The sequence below is a fragment of the Rhododendron vialii genome, chromosome 13a (genome assembly GCF_030253575.1).
Source record: "Rhododendron vialii isolate Sample 1 chromosome 13a, ASM3025357v1".
NCBI lineage: Eukaryota > Viridiplantae > Streptophyta > Magnoliopsida > Ericales > Ericaceae > Rhododendron > Rhododendron vialii.
The window spans coordinates 32,078,958-32,097,827 of NC_080569.1; the positions used below are offsets into that span (position 1 = coordinate 32,078,958).

At 37.6% G+C, this 18,870-nt stretch overlaps 1 protein-coding gene across 7 annotated transcripts; it reads left to right on the forward strand.

The window, feature by feature from the left end:
- The first annotated feature begins 7,162 nt into the window (after nucleotides 1–7,162).
- Nucleotides 7,163–17,346, forward strand: LOC131314552 (exosome complex component RRP45B-like). 7 transcript variants are annotated; one of them, XM_058343270.1, is made up of 10 exons: nucleotides 7,163–7,239; nucleotides 8,486–8,628; nucleotides 9,068–9,277; nucleotides 9,833–9,928; nucleotides 10,060–10,174; nucleotides 11,632–11,712; nucleotides 11,809–11,997; nucleotides 14,492–14,784; nucleotides 15,760–15,818; nucleotides 16,874–17,346. In XM_058343270.1, exons 2-10 carry the CDS (start codon nucleotides 8,492–8,494, stop codon nucleotides 17,092–17,094), a joined length of 1,401 nt encoding a protein of 466 aa, XP_058199253.1. In that variant the 5' UTR covers nucleotides 7,163–7,239; nucleotides 8,486–8,491; the 3' UTR covers nucleotides 17,095–17,346. The 7 variants fall into 7 exon arrangements, with proteins under 7 accessions (XP_058199253.1, XP_058199259.1, XP_058199260.1 ...); XM_058343271.1 differs by lacking the exon at nucleotides 7,163–7,239 and adding an exon at nucleotides 7,440–7,550; XM_058343272.1 differs by lacking the exon at nucleotides 7,163–7,239 and having other exon boundaries at nucleotides 8,486–8,608.
- Nucleotides 17,347–18,870: the final 1,524 nt, after the last annotated feature.

An 18,870-nucleotide genomic window follows, 5' to 3' on the forward strand; every position in this document is an offset into this window, starting at 1 on the left:
GCAGAAAATAGCAACGGATGGATTTGAATTTTACCAAAAAACCAAAAAGATCGAGATAGATACATCAAATAATGATTTTGACACCTAAATGGCCCCTGGGCAAAAACTTGGAATAAGAGATTCTGCAGTGTATCCCTGCACAAAACTTTGAACCGTTCATTTCTATAATCAATGATTCATATTTTTTAAAAGTATCATACTGTCCCCAATTCCAATTAAAATATAATGAGTGGAGAGAAATAGATAGAGAAAATATATTAGCTAGGGACCGTGTGCTGGGGTAGGCAGCCCTATTGAGCAAGTATGAGAGAGAGAGAGAGAGAGAGAGAGCCGGGGGGGGGGGGGGGGGGGGGGTGGGTGGTTGTTGTGTGTGCGCGCGCTGGTGGGGGGTCCATCCGGCCATACAAGAAGGGGGTGGAGTCTTAGGAGAGGGTAGTTGCTTGTTGGTACAGGTTATAAGATCATAACTACCGAGCCAAAATAGTACACATTTTGTCAACTCTCCTTTGGTCAGTATAACGTTGAATTTGAACTCCCATGGATTAATATTTCTCTGCAATTACGCATCCCGATTAGAAAAAAATTCATTAGTAAAAGATAAGTACTACTATTTGACAAATTAATCTCCTTACTAATTTCAAGGCAAGGGGAAAGAGAGCTCATGTGTTGAGCCCTCGTTTGGTGCTTCAGAAGAATTGTATGGCGGAGATGACAAAACCACAAATCGAAATTTAAAAAGTCGTTTTACACGACTACGCGTGATCTCTTTCGCGTGCGAAAAACTTAAGAGTCGAGGTTTTTTGTCTTTCAACTTCTCAATGAGGGTTTTTCCACTGTTGAAAAGAATGTGCATGGGTCCCAACTAAGCAACATCTCCATCTCTGAAGAGGTCATGATTTGATCAAGAGTGTCAAAAAATCAATGGAATAGTTTCCCTCTTGACGGGGTAGATTAAGGCTCCGTTTCAGAACACCTTCTTAAAAAATAAGTAGTTATTTCACATTTTCAAACTAAAAATTAATGTAAATGAAAAATAATTTTTTGATTTTTTTTACACCGTATAAAAGATCTCGATAAGATTTATTAAACAAGATCCATATTGGTTGAAAAATTAATTGCATAAACACATTATTTTTGAGTTTGAAATTGCCTTCTTAAAAAATAAGTACGACCAAACACAACTCGGGTTTTAGTGCTTGAAATAGTTTGTCACACCTCTCAGGAGGTTGCATAGCTTTTTCGTGCCTACTTTTCTTGACTTTAGTGCACAGTGTCAAGTAATTTAATCAAAACCGATAGTATATGTGGAGAATTGTTCCTTTTTTACTTTCGTAAAGTGCTGCTTTTTTAATTTAATAATGCCAATAGACTCTAACTCAGTTTGCATTTCTTCCCTTGGTCCTTCTCTCCTGGGAGGTCAGAGTTTGAATCCTGTCGTGAGCGTTTGAAATTTAAGATTACAAATAATTTTTAAAATTTATCGTGAACTAACTTACTAACTCTCCGCTAACCCTTACTGATGTATACTACAATATTGGAAAGAGAAATACTGCTTTATTAAAATTCAAGCACCAACACCTTGAATGGATTCATCGTCCTCTTGGGGCCCACCTAGGTGAAATCCCATCCCCAAAATCGAGGGATGAAACAATTGGAACCATCAGATGTGTAATTTCGAGGGATCCAACAGGTAGTGGGGGGTCTTTAGAGAAAGGTGTGGTTTCAGGTGCATGCAGCAATTTTCTATTTCCCGATTATAACCTTGGCCATGTTCGGTTTGCTTTTTGAGGAGGTTTTTAAGAGTAATGAGTAGAGAAAAATAAATGAATAGTAAAAGTTATTGGGGACCTTGCGCAAGGATTTTAAGTCCCCCAAACAAACAAGTTTCCCAATGTTCTGCGCTCTATTTCTCAACTCCCGCACTGTATTTGTACTCTCAGCCTTCTTGAATTCTAGTAGGTTAGGATGCGATGCGAATCAAAGCAACTTTCACATTTAAGCTTCCACTCATACTCGTTACATGTGAATAATGTGACTTAGGCCGTAGCAGTTATGAAGAGACTCATTTGGTTGAAGAGAAAAAATTCTTTCCACCACGGATTGCGGGCTCTGCTGTGTATTTTTTTTTTAATAATTTGAACCGTTCATCTTGTAGGATCTGTACAGTAGTACATTTCCACAAAAAATCATATTTATCAGATATCGATAGGTATATTAAAAATTAAATCTTAGTTTATAAAATAGACGGCTATGGATAGTTTAACCTTAAACTTTTCTACCGTCGATTTTTTAAACTAAACTTCAATTTTTTATATACCTATCCATGTCCGATGAAGCTGATTTTTGGCTACGATTTCCTATTTTGCAAGTCCTATAGGATGAACAGTTCAGATTACTATGATATACGCACGGTGGAGTCCATAATGAATGGTGATGGGAAACCCAAGTTTTTCACCCAAGATGGATGAAATTTACACTCTTTGGTTGAATACTAGTAGTATTTTGCAAGAGAAGGGTAATTATCAGCTGAGGAAAGACATCACTAATTTCCATTGGAAAGTGACAAACACAAGTGGCGTTTGATATATGCACGTACCGACTGACGTACACTATCCATTTTTTCGCTTTTGCACGATCACGAGGCTGATACACTGTATGTACATCGCCCACTTGATCAGGTCAGCGTCAGTTTTCTCTTCGTAAATTTTTTTGAAAATTATTTTTTCATTCCATTTTCTTTTTATAAGTGCGCTCTAAAATTTGTCTTTAAACATATGAACAACAAAATAAAGACATACATTAGAGTGAAGAAATTATCTTCCTTTTTTGGGGTCATAAATTGCATCAATGATAGCGAGTTAGATTACAACAGCCAATTGATCGCAACTCCATTTACTTCAACCCGAGACATTTTTCTGATGGATTGATTTTTTTTTTTTTGATGGATTGGATTCGATCCACGATTTTAAATATGAATAGCTTTGTTGTATTGTAAATAAAAGTATCTTCTCCGCCCCCATACCCCCCATGTTTGCTCCCGTATCTCAATCGTTAGTCTACTCGTGGTTCCCAGTTGGAGTTTGCTGCTAGGCTCTTTGATTTTTGCTTAACGGCTTGGGTTTTTTGGGCTTGGATGGAGCGTCCGGCATTGGCTCCAGCCGTGGCTGTTGTTGGGCGGCCCAGTACTCGTCTAACGGCTTGGTGCAGCGTCCACGGTAGTTTGGTTTCGCTCTGGGTTTCGGATTACACTGCCATCTGCCTATGGTGGCTTGGTGGATGTCGGTGGTGAATTTCTGCCAGCGGCGGTGGTGCTTCTGTCAGATGCGATGGGCGGCAACAGTGTAGGGGTAGGTTTAAGATTTTCTTTTGGGCTGTGCTTCTATTGTTGTATTTGGGCTTTTGGAGTTTGTGTTGTCTATTGTTTTATCTGGGCACTTTTGGCTCTTAAATGTTGTATAGGGCTTCGTCTCTTTACTGTGTTTCCAACTTTCCCTCTCCCTAATAAATTGCTATTTTCGCCGTTAAAAAAAAAAGAGTAAATAAAAGTATAATAATTACCTCTGTCCCAAAAAAATTGTACGATCTGTAAAACGAGAACTTAAAATAACATATTTTGCTAGTCAAAATAAAAATCAACCTTTTTTTTTGATAAATTAAAAGAACTTTTTGACATTAACTAGGGGCAAAAAGTTTTTCTTTGACAAATGCATCATTAGTTCTCATAAGGACAGGACAATTTTTTGCGACCGATGGAGTAAAATTAATAGTAACCCTTTAAATTGGGGGGGTAAAAGCTGTAGCTATAGTTAGAGCTGGGTAACAAACACGAAATATGATAACACGATACGAATTTGACACAAAATTAGTAGGTTAGAGTTGAACATTTCTGACACGAAACATGAAAATGACACGACTCGAGAACACAAATTCTAAATGGGTCGGGGTTGGGTTGAACACGCGAGACACGAAATTGACACGACCAACGTGATTACTAATTTGTGTCACCCATCAACATAAACACACACACACACACACACACACATATATATATATAATATGGTATATCTGTAATTCTATATAGAGTTGGACAACGAACACGATAACATGACACGAACCGGACACAAAGTTAAGGGGTTAGGGTTGAGCATTTCAGACACGAAACACGAAAATGACACGACTCTAAAAACACAAATTCTAAAATGGGTCGGGTTCCGATTGAGTGATTTGTGATATGAACTCGACTGATACGACACGAACACGACCCGACCCGATCTGTTACCCAGATCTAGCTATAGCTATAGATTTATGCAAGAACTGAGGGTCCACCGTGGCTGATGGGACCTCGGGATCGCACCTGTCGTGGGGTCGAGGATCCAAAGAATCCGGGTTGGTTTATGGAATCTATTTTTATTTTTTACTGTAAAGCAAGCTCTCTACTAACAGTGCTCATAGCGTGCTTTTGAGCCTATTTCAGATTTCACAAAAATTATCAGAGCCAATCGTTATGTTCAATATGGTACTTTTATGGTCCCCATAAAAAATATGCTCCATCATATATCAGTAATAGTGTTTACACAACGTCCAATTTTGCTATTGAATTTGACCTGAATTCTGAAGCAAAGTTGGACGATTCGTAAACAAATTTACCGTTATCAAATGAAGCAAATTTTTTCACAAAGGACCATAAAAAAATATTTTGAGCAAAATGAGCAGCTCCGATCAATTTTTTCGGGCCTAAGACAGGCTCAAAAGTGCATTGTGCGCGCTGTCTGTCCAACGTTTGCTGTACCTATATTATTTCCGTTGTTATTACGGACTAGAAATATCTAGGAAGATTCTAGTCTTCTTAATGAACGGTGGAAGAAAAAAAAAATTGACCTCGATCTTGATGTATTTCATTTTTATTTATTTATCTACTCTCTATTTAGAGCCTGTTCCAGAACACCTTCTTAAAAAATAAATACTTATTTCACATTTTCAAACTCAAAAATAATGTAAATAAAAAATAATTTTTTACACCATATTAAAGATCTCAATGAGATCTTTCAAACAAAATCCATAATCCATATTTTTAGATTTCAATAAATTTATTATTTTTGAGCTAAAAATTACCTTTTTAAAAAATAAATACTTATTTCGCATTTTGAAACGGGGCCTTATTTATTACTACATTTACGAGTATACTCCTATATTTTACGGAGATATTTTGGTGACGATAGAGACTGCGTTCGGAATCTTGCAGTTTAAAAAAAAAAAGAATCTTCACACGTGGAACCAAATCACTGGTTGAGTCTTTCGTATCTTGTTGCCATTATTTTGGTATTTCCCTGCATTATATACTCCCTCCGTCCCATAATATTTGTCCGGTCCGCAAAACGGGGACTATAAAATAATGTATTTCTTTCAAGAAAAAATTCAAATTTTTTTCATAAGTTAAAAGAACTCGTCAAGATCTAGTAAATTGTTAAATTTTTTTCCAACTTTTCTTACAAAAATTGTATTATTTTTACGTCTCCGTTTTGCGGACCAGACAAATATTATGGGATGGAGGGAGTAATGGATTATTCTAACATCCGCCCAAAACGTATGTGATACAAAAATGCTATTTGTACAATCGTTGTGTTGGTTATGTGCGTAATTCTGACCGTCTAAATGTATTTGGGCGGTCTAGATTTTATAATAACTCTTCAAAGGAAAAGTTCAATTTTTATGGAAAAAAGTTTAAGCGAATCTTGGCAATTTATTATAGCAATGAACGGCTAAAGATTGATTATGTATTGTGTTTTACACAATCGTTGTGTGTGTAGCACTTTTGTATATGATAATAGGTAAAAAGTGCATTGATATCTGAAAAAATATGTATTAATACCCATAAGATATGCATATTATCCTCTGCCTAATGAGTGAAGATTAACAAAACCGTTATAATATTCATATTCACTTAATCCAGCGTTTCAAAAATTGCAACTAGGCATTGAGATAAAATAATATCTATCCTCCTTTCATGGCACTAATAACAAATTGCAGAAAAATAAAGGTAAATGATTTTGACATTCAACTTTTTTTAATAATGGCACGTCAAAACTTTGTTTTTTTTATTTTCAGAAAAAAGATAGAAACCACTATATTTAATTATAAAATTTCTTTCCCGTAACCGAAAGACTACGCCCATACTTTGATAGTTTATCAACCATAAATGTACATGACAATTATACAAAACCGTGCTACACATAGAGCATAGTGATTCAACAATGCAACAAATTGGAGTTGCGTATAGAGCAAAAATTATGACCAAAAGTAAAAAAAAAATCACTAAAGTCGTTTTATATGATTTTTTTTAAAACTTTGGTTCATATTCTTCTCATCCGGACAAATAATAAATATTACGGTTACGACGAAAACCTGAACAAAAAATCATGAAAAACAAAAAATACTGAAAAAATTAACCCAGCCGAAAAATGATGGGGAATTTTAAAAACAAGGTACAGTTGAGAGGAGTAATTTATGACACGGATTAAATTCAAGGGATTCTAATGTAATTCTCGGAAAATTTGTCCAATTTCTCGGCCGAGCAGAAGACGTGTTCGATGGTTTTGATTCAGTGAAACCAATCCCACTTTAAGAAACAAAAATGCATTGAGATTAATCCCGATTAAGTAATAATACATATCTAATCAACACGATTTTTTTACACGATGAGTGGTTTAAAATAATCTTTAAATTGAATGTATCAGATCTTTGAAATATGACTCAGATAGGTAGAAAGCGTCCTTGGAGTCTCCCAAGGGTCCTTAGAACTAAGATATCGTTAGGTACGACGACGTTTGAAGTGGTTTGCAATTTTATCAAGTGTGGCCGTGTCTATTTTCATTAGAAAAAATTCACTTAAATCATCTTAGATAATGTACTAATCAGTAATAGATTACTGTAAAATTTACAGCGATTTATCTTATTAACAAGATCTACAACTTGAACAGTTTCGATTGTAAAAGCAATCATGAATAAGTTCACAATTTACCAATTACGTTGTTTTAATGGACTTCTCATGTCCAAGATGCGAAGTCATAACAAGTCCAGACGTCGTCGTTTTAAGAAAAACTCGCGTTTTGAAGATAAGAGTTATGCTTGAAACCGGTTCGCCGTTGTTTTGAACGAGCTCGGGTTTCAGCGTTCACGTCCCGAATTGTTCGACAACAAAAGTTCCACTTGCCATTAGGGTTTCCTAAAGCTCATCCCAAGGTCTCTCTCTCTCTCTCTCTCTCTCTCTCTCTACATTTATACATATTTAGGGTTTTAAAGTTGTATCAAAACTCTGTTTCCTGGTTACTGTGGTGCAAATTAGAGAGATATAGTTTAGGGTTACGACGTGGCTGCTCTTAGAAAGTTTTACCACCAAATAAATGAACGTTATAACGTCGAACCATGCCCTCAAATCATAGCCAAAGGGCATCATAAAGGACTTGCCCGGAGACACTGGTTTATGTGCTCATTACCTTCTTCCTTCATTCGAAATCCAGAGCATCAGTAATGCACATGAATTTGATTGACATGTACGATGTATTTGTGTTATTAATATAATGTCATCATGGGTGGGTTTTGGGGTGCTTTGTTATACCGTCCTGTGATTTTCAACTTCTGAAACAAACCATAGATACTGAGAAACTAACATGAAGCCACTTTTAGGGATATGCTGACATACAAGTGTTCTAACTTCTAAAGTGAAATCAGCAACCCAAGACCAATTTGAACTATAAGTGGCATAATTAGTGATAGTAAGTTCTTTTATGAATGTTGATCTCCACTGGGATCAATTGGTCGCTTCAGATGTTTTACAACAGTAGATTACAAGGGTTGACAGTTTTAGTCGCTTTGATTGTCATCTCCCTAATTTTTAACTACATATTGAGTGGTCCTAGTATTTTTTTAGGGTAGGTAATGTTCTAGTGGAAATCTATAAATGTGCTTGTTAGCGTGCACCACGTGAGTTTATCAAATCATGAAAGGGAAATGTCAGCGGAAATGTGTAATGATTGTAATTTTTCCAACTACATTATCAGTTTATCTGTTTGGCTTTAAAAATAGGAAATCTATGAACGATTCTATCCTAAGTACATCCTCTCTTTTTGAAAATCATCTTTTTGCTATGCCGTGCTTCCCCCCCACCCCCTCTACTTATATGCACATGTCTATCTAACCGGTGGCAAATGTACATTTTTGTGTATTGATTTTACTTTCGAGCGGTCGAGGTGGTGATATGGTTTTTCGAGGAGTGTTTGGGAAAGATTCTTGAATCATGTGTAGTGTTTGCTTTATATTTGATTATCTATCTTATATCTACATGACTATTTATTAGATTCGTTTTGTAAGGCTGTAATTGATTGATTAAATCATGAAAGGGAAATGTCATTGGAAAAGTGTAGTCGTAGTATTTTTTCCATCTCCTTTGTTGTAAATGTTGTATACCTTTGTTTGGGTACTTCTGCAGAATAAAATGGAGCAGAGGTTGGCTAATACCTTGAGGATGACTGTGAATGAGAAGAAATTCATTGAGACTGCCCTACTATCAGATCTCCGAGTTGATGGACGAAGTCCATTTGATTATAGATGTGTAACTATCAAGTTTGGTAGGTAAGAAGTCTTAATGTTACTGTCCATGTTCATAAACATGCATGACCAGCAGTTCTCTTGATCTTCAACCTTCTGTGCCGCAAATTTAAGAATAATGATTTAGCATTAACTGTTCAAAACTTAGGTATGGGTTCATGAAAGCCTACTGAGATAATTTATAGTTTTTTTTTTTCAAGTATGGACACACATTACAATTTCCATCCTGTATGAAGATGTAGTTATGCAAGGATGCACATGAACAGCTTGAAATGAAATAGTATTTCCTGGAAAAAAAGGATGGGCTTGTCCGTATTGGATTTGTACTTTAATTGGATTGATTTGCAGTCCATGATCATAGCTTTTGATATTGCTGCTTTGCTGTAGTCATTTTCATCCTTCCTGTTTTTCTAGATGAACGTTTTTGGAACAAATAGACTTTAGATCTTGCTACAACGTGCAGAGAAGATGGTTCGTCAGAAGTGCAGCTTGGTCAGACTCATGTTATGGGTTTGGTAACTTCCCAACTAGTTCAACCTTATCGCGACAGGCCAAATGAAGGGTCTCTTTCGATCTATACCGAGTTCTCTCCAATGGCTGATCCTTCGTATGAAGTAGGTCGTCCTGGAGAATCTTCTGTTGAGTTGGGACGCATAATAGACCGTGGTTTAAGGTATTTTAGTCTTTTGCTCTTATCTCATAGAAGCTGAATCGGTTATTCTTCAGTGGTTAAACCTTTTATTATAATGGTTTGAACGTGGGAACTTATCGAACAGATATGGTTTAGTAAAACCTTAAAATTGTAGGAACTTCAATGGCTGAGTCGTTCATGTAATGAAATGATATCAGATTTGAGTATGCTACACTCATAATAGAAAATTTCAAATTTAACAGAACTCTCATTATGTTGTTCATGCGCTTTACTTTAAGAACATTCGGAGTCTCTCATTTCCACTTTTTTTAAAAAGAAATTCTGAGTGTTACTTTTTCCTTGCACAAATTGCACTTATGAATCTCTTGAAAGTTCTTAGAACATATTTTGATTGTGATGGTTGTAATTACTATGGCAGAAATGAAAAACTTTCTGTTAAGCTAGACTTCTTTTCATGGTGATTCTCATTAAAGGATCATTACACATTGTCATTTTTGATATGAAGCTCTTTTTTTTATAGAATTACAAGCAAATTATGGGCGGGCTTGTATTGATTTGATATTATACATGCTGCAGGGAAAGTCGGGCAGTAGACACGGAATCACTGTGTGTCATTGCTGGGAAGTTAGTATGGGCAATTCGCATTGATCTCCACATTCTAGACAATGGGGGGTAAATCGTAATGTACTTGAAAAGCCAAGTCTATTGTTGTTCTTTTTTTTCTTTTTTCTTTTTTCTTTTTTTTCCAGTTTTGTGGCTGATATGTCCGATGTGAACTTTTCTCATCTTTATTATCGGAACAGAAACCTCGTTGATGCTGCCAATATTGCTGCTTTGGCTGCTCTCTCGACATTCCGGCGGCCTGAATGTACATTAGGTGGAGAAGATGGTCAAGAAGTGATAATACATCCACCTGAGGTTAGCTGCTTTATGTACTTACCTTCATTTTCAGAATTGAAGGTTTGAAATGTTGTTTTTGTGAACATTGATCCTTGCTCCTAAGAAACTCGGACAAAGATATGGAGTTATGGACACCGATACATGCACGTGACAGGGTAATTCTAAATTAATTGGGACACCAACATGGCGAGAGACATGGAAAAAAAGAAGAAACAAATATTATACATTTCTAGTTGCGACTAATTATTGTATCCACGAATACCCAAAGCTAATAGAAGTCAACACTCCCTTAGCACAAATAAAACTAACACTGTTTCTGCTGAGATAGATCCATCAAAAAAGTCAAACCACGAGGTACAAGTGACAAGTTTGCTATAATTTTTAATCCCTTGAGACACACATTGTCTCGGCGTATCCCAGACCTGTCTCCTGGTTGATTGTTATTGTGTATAATCGGGCACAAGCCACCCACGACTTGTCGCTTCCCATTCGTGTCCTTGCATGTCCCTAGCATGTTGGACATGTACACGGATACGGTGACCACTTACATGTGTTGGTGCTTCATAGCTTGCTTCTCAAAAGATAATTCGTAAAAATCGTAAAGAATGTTTAGACTTTAGGCCCTCAATGATGTTCCAAATACTCAAGGAACTTGCTTGGTCAGAAGACATGGCCATGATTGTAGCCCCCAAATATTCTCTCTCTCTCTCTGTCTCTGTCTCTGTCTCTGTCTCTGTCAGTGTGTGTGTGTGTACATACGTGTATAGATGACACTACTCTTTCACAGAGTTTGAAATGTTTGTTGAAGTTCAAAACTTTAAAGTTGGAATGTCCCTACTCGATCCTGCAACTTGGCTGGATGACTTATGAAGCTATGTAGAACTAGGTTATATTTTTTTGATAATTATTGTGGGATTCACCTTAACGTCGGGGGTTTTGTGTTTGATATGAGTTATAGGTATTCCTTGTTTGCAGGATCATTCCAAAAGTTAATGGTATTCTTTTTGTGTCAGGGTTTTTGTGTTTGATATGAGTTATAGGTATTCCTTGTTTGCAGGATCATTCCAAAAGTTAATGGTATTCTTTTTGTGTCAGGGTTTTTGTGTTAGATATGAGTTATAGGTAATCATGAAATAGTCATTTTGTCTCGTCGACCTTCTCCTTATCTTCCTGCTGTGTTTCCTTGGTGCAGATACTCCACTTTTTGCATTATGTCATAACAACCATTAACGTCAATGAAAAATAATTTCAGTTTGACCTACCTGACTTTCTTATGCAGTTGCTCCATTTGTCAGTTTTGTTTAGTTGGGTGCTTTATCATTGGCATGCTTTAGGTACATTTAGGTAACAAATAGTCTCTCTCTCCCAGTAGGCTGGTGAATCATTTTTGGTACTTTTATGGAATTTTCTTCTTAAAATTGTTAACTGATTTTTTTCAACTTGGTGGTGGCTTATCAGTTGGTGATCTTTGACAGGTGAGGGAGCCACTTCCTTTGATAATACATCATCTCCCTATAGCGGTGACCTTTGGGTTTTTCAGTGAGGATAATATAGTGGTATGCAAACTACGTCCCAATAGGGTATTTTTACTCTCCGTTCATTGAAGGAATTGCCGAGTTTCAGGTATCAAGTCTGTTTTCTAACGTGCCTAGGTAATTGACCCAACACATTATGAAGAGGCTGTTATGAGGGGGAGAATGACGGCTACAGTCAATACAAGTGGTGATATTTGTGCTATTCAAAAAGCTGGAGGAGTGGGCGTCATGCAGAGTCTTATCATGCAGTGTCTGAGAATTGCTTCTGTGAAGGCCGCTGATATAACAAGCAAGATTAAGAATTCTGTGAGTTTTTCCTTGTGAAATCATTTGCGGATATTGAATTGCCTTTCGTGGCTGCTCTAATGCTCTTGTTTTTGCGTCTACGTCTTGTAAAAGTGTTTGGTAATTTTCTAGCTGGGAAAACCTTTTTCCTCTCTGTCATACTTGATGCTAGATTTGGTTTGAAGGGCAAAGTACTGATGCTCAAAGTTCAAACAATCAATGGTACAACCGGTAGTGTGCAAATATTTTTATAATGTAAACTGTTTCCGTGTAATCGTTCAACAGTTATACTTATGTCAGCGTCTATGACATGTAAGGTATGGACCCAAGTGTCGCACTTTGACTGACACATACACGTACTTATTTAGAAATGGCTTAGGGCATTTGCTCTATCATACATGTACGTGTATCTTTGTTCCGATTGTTCTGTAAAAAAGAAGCCTTGTAGAATAAATCGGGGAAGAACATTAGTTGATTCGTGAAGTAGGTCTATGAACATGGTTACTTGGCATCTTTTCTACACCATTTTAGGTAAAACAACTGCTTTGCAAGTTTCCAAACACCTAGGCTATGTTTGGTACGTATGGAGGAATGTAATGAAATTTGACAGTGAATATTTTGTAACGTGAATGGAATGTGATACCCATTGAGGCATAGTTATTCCGTTGTTAATGAAGAATCATGTGATTGGAATATCCATTCTGGTTCTTGTATTTGGATACGCTTTAAGCTTTGTATGGAATGAAATGTTTAAGCTAATGGAACTTGATTGTGAAGCTACAAATGGTGGTGAAGGTGGTGGTGTATTGTGGTGGCAGCGGTGGAATGGAAATCCATACCCTTGTCAAGAGGAATGATCGGTCCCCTATTTGGTGGGGATGATTATTCCAATGCAATGGCATCTTCTACATTTGTTTGTCATACCAAACATGAGAATGGGCAATAAGAAGCTAGAATGGGCACCTCGATACCAGCCCTTCTTTATGCCAAATGTTGGTTTAGGGAATACTGATCTATCTTTCTTTGGTGGTCTTGTAATATAATCTTAACAAGAGTTTGACACAACATGTGGTGGATTAGAATTTTGCTTACTATTGTGTTGGCGAAGAAGGAGTTTGCCTGAAGCCTGAAGGGAGTCTAAACATTCTTTTGTTTTCCCTAAATTTCTTGTTTCCCCTTTTGACGTAAACGTTGTGGAGGTTGGGACTTGACTCCAACTGGTTGGTAGATAACATGGTAAGCTAATAAAGCCTGATATAATACGTGGTTTGTTTCTCAAGGCGATCGTATTTGCGCTTTGCTTTTGCTCGCTGCCCTCACTCTTCTTCATGATGGCCTAGAAGCGGTTGACAAATGGCTTGAAAACAGCCCAGTAAAGGTCAAGATCATTTGAGCTCCGTAAGGGGAAGGATATCCTTATGAATTCTGAATGCCATGGGATTGGACCATACTTAACACAGCCTTTTCCTTCTCTTGGTTATGATACCTGACAAAGTCGATATTTGCATGTCCTAGTTTTGTTTTTGTAAAGAATTCTATTGTCGGATCATTTTCAATGTGAGCTTACAGTAGCTTTTCACCCAGCAGGTCATTTCATGTGAGATGGAAAAGAGTCATGTTAATGACGTTTCTCTCGTACTTCTGTGGGAGTGATCATTTCTTCTATCAAGTGGCGGAGCCAGGAATTTTATTCAGAGGGGGAGACCTCTTTACAATCAACTAATGATCATTCTTGCGGTTCCGCAATTGATTGTTCGACTTTTGTTTTGAAAAGCTAGAAAATAAGTTGGATGGACTAAACATGTCAAACAAAGTAGCAATTTGCTATTTGCCTCCCTGAGACAAGCATTTAGGGTGCGTTTGGTTGGATGGAATGAAATGTGAATAGGAATGGAATAGAATTGGAGGAATTGAGAATGGAATAATCGTTCCCATTCTCATGTTTGGTTGTGCTTAGGAGTAGTCATTCTCATCTCCAATGGAATAGTGTGGCAATAGCAATTTTTGGAGTGGCAATAGCATTTTTTGGAGTGGCAATAGCATTTTTTGGAGTGGCAATAGTAATTTTTGGTGTGGCAATAGTGAATGTTGGAGTGGCACTAGTAATTTTGGTGTAACAAAGAAATGGAATAACAATTCCTTTACTAAAGTGAATAGTGATTCCATTTGGAATCATCATTCCGTTATTTAATGGTGAACCAAACATTGGAATAAGTAAGTCATTGGAATGACTATTCCATTCTAATCTTAATTCCATCCAACCAAACATACCCTTAATTCTTTAAGGGGTTCATTTATTTGGATGGAAACAAGTGACGATAAGCCCTATGGCCAAAATTTTCAATTTCTTTAACATTTTTTGAGCAAGTGTATCCCAAAAAAAAGATGTGGGAGATAAAATTTCAGGGGGGGCACATGACCCCCCCTGGGTCTATGCTGTCTTCGCCCCTGCTTCTATCTATATTGAATTGCTAGATGTTGTTCATGCCTAAATTTCCTGTTTTAAGTTCTGCAGGTTGAATCGTACGACACTGAAAGGGCATTGCGGAAGATCAAGCGTCATTCATCTTCTCCTGCTTTGGATGTTTGTGAACCTTGTGCGAAGTGGGAGACGCTAGAAAAATCTGTTGATCAGAAGGGAGTCGATGATTTGTCGGGGCATCATTTGGAGAGGTTAAAGTTGACATCAGAGGAAAGTGGTGTTTGCCACATTAATAACATGGAATGTGGAAGCCAATTATCTGAACAAGTCAGAACCAACAGGAAAGATGGCCAAGCTAGGAGTTTCATTGGTGGACCCTCAAGCTGGTATAAGTCCTTCTATAACGAACTTTAAAATCTTCTCTGATTTTTTTTTTTTTGGTTTTTTTATCAGCTCCTTGAGTAAAGTTTTATTGAAATGCCATTTTGAAAATTGTAGGAACATCAAATTAATGTGTGGACCAACATAAGAACTAGGGTAATCTATCTTGGCTTCCCATGTTAACCAATGATTTCAATGGGCTTGTGATAGCAGGCTAGTTAGCAGGTAATTGTTATAGATGACTAAATCGAGGAATCAGACACCCAACATGAGTAGGTGTATGAGTTCAAACTTCCCTAGCCTTCCTCTCCGCAAAGAGCAAGGGTGGGTATATGATCATAGGGCCCTTTCCTTCTTAGTGGAACAGGCCAGGATGACTTACTGAACTTTAAAATCTTCTCTGATTTTTTTTTATCAGCTCCTTGAGTAAAGTTTTATTTAAATACCATTTTGAAAAACGTAGGAACATTATATTAATATGTGGACCAACATAAGAACTAGGGTAATCCATCTTGGATTCCCATGTTAACCAATGATTTCATTGGGCTTGTGATAGCAGGCTAGTTACCAGGTAATCGTTATAGACGACTAAATCGAGGAATCATACACCCTAGGTGTCAATCTCAGCATCTATGCCTAGCATAATGTTGGACTAATTTCACTATTGTCCCCTTAAGTTTCATAAATAGTAGATTACACCACAACATACTCAGAAGTATATATCTTTGTGTACGAGTACTCATATGTATTTTTGTTTTTGGAGATAAAATGACATGTGTCCCATGACTCAGGCTATTTAGTCTATTTGTTTTTCATCACCTATTTGATCAAATCTCAAATTAATCCCAATTTTATATTTTTCATGCATTTGATCCCTAACAGAATTTTTTTTTGTCACAATAATGGGTGGTAACCTATGAGATGTATGATTTGGGTCTCATGAAAATCTGTTGCATGACATGAAGATTCGTCTTTTTCAGGGATCCGTACTCAAAGGGCGTTAATTCTGATGCATTGAAAGCTTCTCTAGCGTCACATGGTACCTAAATTTTATGATAATTCCTTGAATTATAAGTGGCTTCCGTTCCATCTTTAACAGCTGCTTCATGATGATCTTTAGCCTTATTTCTTTGATTTGGTTGGTCATTCTTAGTAGTGGAAGGACTAAGGTTATGCCTGATGTCACATAATTGTCAAAGGAGGGTACTGTGAAACAATTCGGAGGGAATTCGTGGATTCATTCACGTAAGATCGCGAATCAGCCAACAAAAGGTTTATGGCAAATGGAAGAGGATCACGTAGAGAAACCCGGATATCTCAGCTTTAAACATTGCCCCAGACTCCTTTGACTTCTCACGTCTCTGTTCTCAACCTATCAGTTCCCACACAAACACTTTGTCACGCTTACATCACAAGCCAAAGTAGTAGTAATGGTTTTATCATGCTTTTAGAATTGAACGGTACTACCTTCTATGTCAGATTATATTTACATATGCATCTGCTGATTGATGGTTGATCCACGTAAATATGAATTGATTGAAAAACTATAAAACATATATATTCGCTCTGATGGCATACGAACATGTTATTTGCATATCGGAAATACATATTAGACAGAAGATTAGCAAATAAACGGGTATATTATTTTTGTTTAGTTTTAGGTGTACAAAGTACTGATGCATGCTTATCCTCAATCTGGAGTACCTTACTTTCACGATGGTGTTAATTAGCATAGGCTAATCTATTTTCTTTTTGTACAATAAGCATTTAGTTTCGTTTATAAAAATGCTTATTTTGAACCGGTTGATGCAATACGGGATTTAGAAAATAGGAAGTGATACGGAATTGTTGTCCCGATTTGACAACTATGATTGATAGGCCCAATGTGCAGCGTCAGTTCTGGAAGAATGGGAGTTCTTGTTAGTTATTGTCAATTGTTTTTCTATGCTTTGTGAGAACTATGATGACGAGTTATTGAAATTATAGTTTTTTCAATGTTCTGCTGATGCCGTTAGGTATTCACTAGATAAAACTAGCTGTGGAACAAACAGCGGTGAGGTGCTATATTAAGATGAGTTTTGACCTTACTTGCAGGAGTATTAAAATCCCATCAGAAGATGGAAGAATCAAAACACGAGAAGCCCTCTGAAACTGGAAAAGACCAACTTCTTGCCGATATTAAGTTGGCTCCTACACTAGAGGACGGGGCAATCGGTACCGGAGTACAAACTATCGGAGTGAAGACATTAAAAGATGCAGTGAAACCCAAGCACAAAAGAAAAAAGAAGTCATCCTCCAATATTGGGGCGAGTTAGCTGAGCAAAAAATCTGTCCCAGACGGAAAAGGCTTCGTGAGGCCCTGGTTGCTAGATGACTATGCCAATGCTCTGGGAATCTGGGGATTATATTTTTCGCATTTGCTGGCCCATAGATTGACCGACAAAGATAGAGATTAGAATCACTTTCTCAAAATCCCTTAAAAAGTCAGTTATGTGGTGTGTTTTTCTGTTTCACGAGCATATTGTTCTCTGTTGGTTATATATAAGGTTTGGGAGAGCTCCACACCATAGTTGTTTTTGTGAGGAGAAACATATGCAGTGGCGCTACGCCCACCTCTCAACATTCACCGTTACCCCCCCTCCCCCCTCAATCTCATCGTCCAAAAGTGTTTGGGACGGGGACGGACGGTGAGATGTTTGAGCAGTGGGCGTAGACTCTTCCGGACATATGATGCTGGCTTCTCTATGTGTACCAGTCCGTGCTGCCTGGGCCTGTGAGGTCCACCATGACTGTGTGGGCCGACTCAAAAAACTAGTGAGAAAGTGTTTGTATTATGGTACTTTCTTTAAGTTAGAGAGATGAAGCAATGGTTTTGAGTACTGACTAGTTTCTACTTCGGCTGATGGATCATTGAATTGTACTCCTAGACTCGTAGCCGAAGCAGCCAATTATTAATAATGGTCACTGGAGAAAATTTCCAATACTCCAACGGTTATTTGCAACGCTCCTCTCACATGGGATGTGATTTTTACGTACCTTATGTAAGAGGGTGTTACAGATGGAGGGATGGATGCCCTTTAAGCGTGTTCTGGTTTGTTGGAATAGGGTGGCGGTCTGGTTCCGCTGTCCGCAGGAACATGTACACGCAGAATTACGAAAATTTCCACTTTGTTGAAGATCTAGTGGTGCTACCCTTTGTAGTGTGAGCCTTGAAAGTACCTCGAAGTTGGGCAATCCACACGAATTCCTTTAAAAGCTCTCTTAATGACTCTTCTTAGGGAGTAGGATCTGTTGCCTAGGAGCTCGGAAAAAAGGTACCATTTGTAAGGATCCGCTCCATCTTTGTACTATATTGTCTGCTTTGGACGCTCAAAGCCCATAGACTTCCTAATAGGTCACCCATCCCTGGACTATCCTATGATAAGCACGCTTAACTGTGAAGTTTCTATGCACTTTGGCTCGTTCTCACGGCTTTAAAAGGCTTTATACAAGTGGCAAGAATCTTTTTTCTTATAAACCATGACTTGCTCCCTACCGTTCAGACGGAGCCTGCTATCCTGCAGTACCGCCGGCCACCGAAAAGCGAGGTGTTACGAAGTATCATTTTTTTTTTTCAAGCAAAGAGGAGTGGAGTGGCGGTCGTGCGAGCAAGCGAAGTAATGGTTGTATCAAAAAAAAAACCTGACCACTGGATGCCTTACCTCATTACTACTCCGTATTATTATTTTTTCTTTTTTGAGAAAGGAGATGTGGAAATAGGCTTGTTCGTGTTCCCGCCCGGGAGCATTGTCTTCAGCATATAAGAACAGACAACGAGAAACCGAATTCACATAAATGCAATGTACTGAATAATGATATTACTAATATGTAAGGTTTGTAAACCTAGCAATTTTGGGTCAGGAAAGGAAAAGGGAAAAGAGTGCAATCATTATGAGATGATCAATTTCATCTTTGCGGTCCTAGGTTCGAGTTTTTTTTATGATACTGGGATATCCAGGTCACTTTGCACGCACCTCGATTAATTTCAGAGTTATGAAGTTGACAACCGGATGAATCTTCAGTGGTCCGAAGGTTTGGAATGTGGTCTTCGC

Excerpts from the sequence above, each read along its gene's own strand:
- LOC131314552 (XM_058343270.1), top strand. The coding sequence starts at position 8,492 with ATGGAGCAGAGGTTGGCTAATACCTTGAGGATGACTGTGAATGAGAAG. Across the intron at positions 9,278-9,832 it reads ATAATAGACCGTGGTTTAAG|GGAAAGTCGGGCAGTAGACA; the intron begins GTATTTTAGTCT and ends TACATGCTGCAG. Across the intron at positions 15,819-16,873 it reads AGCTTCTCTAGCGTCACATG|GAGTATTAAAATCCCATCAG; the intron begins GTACCTAAATTT and ends CCTTACTTGCAG.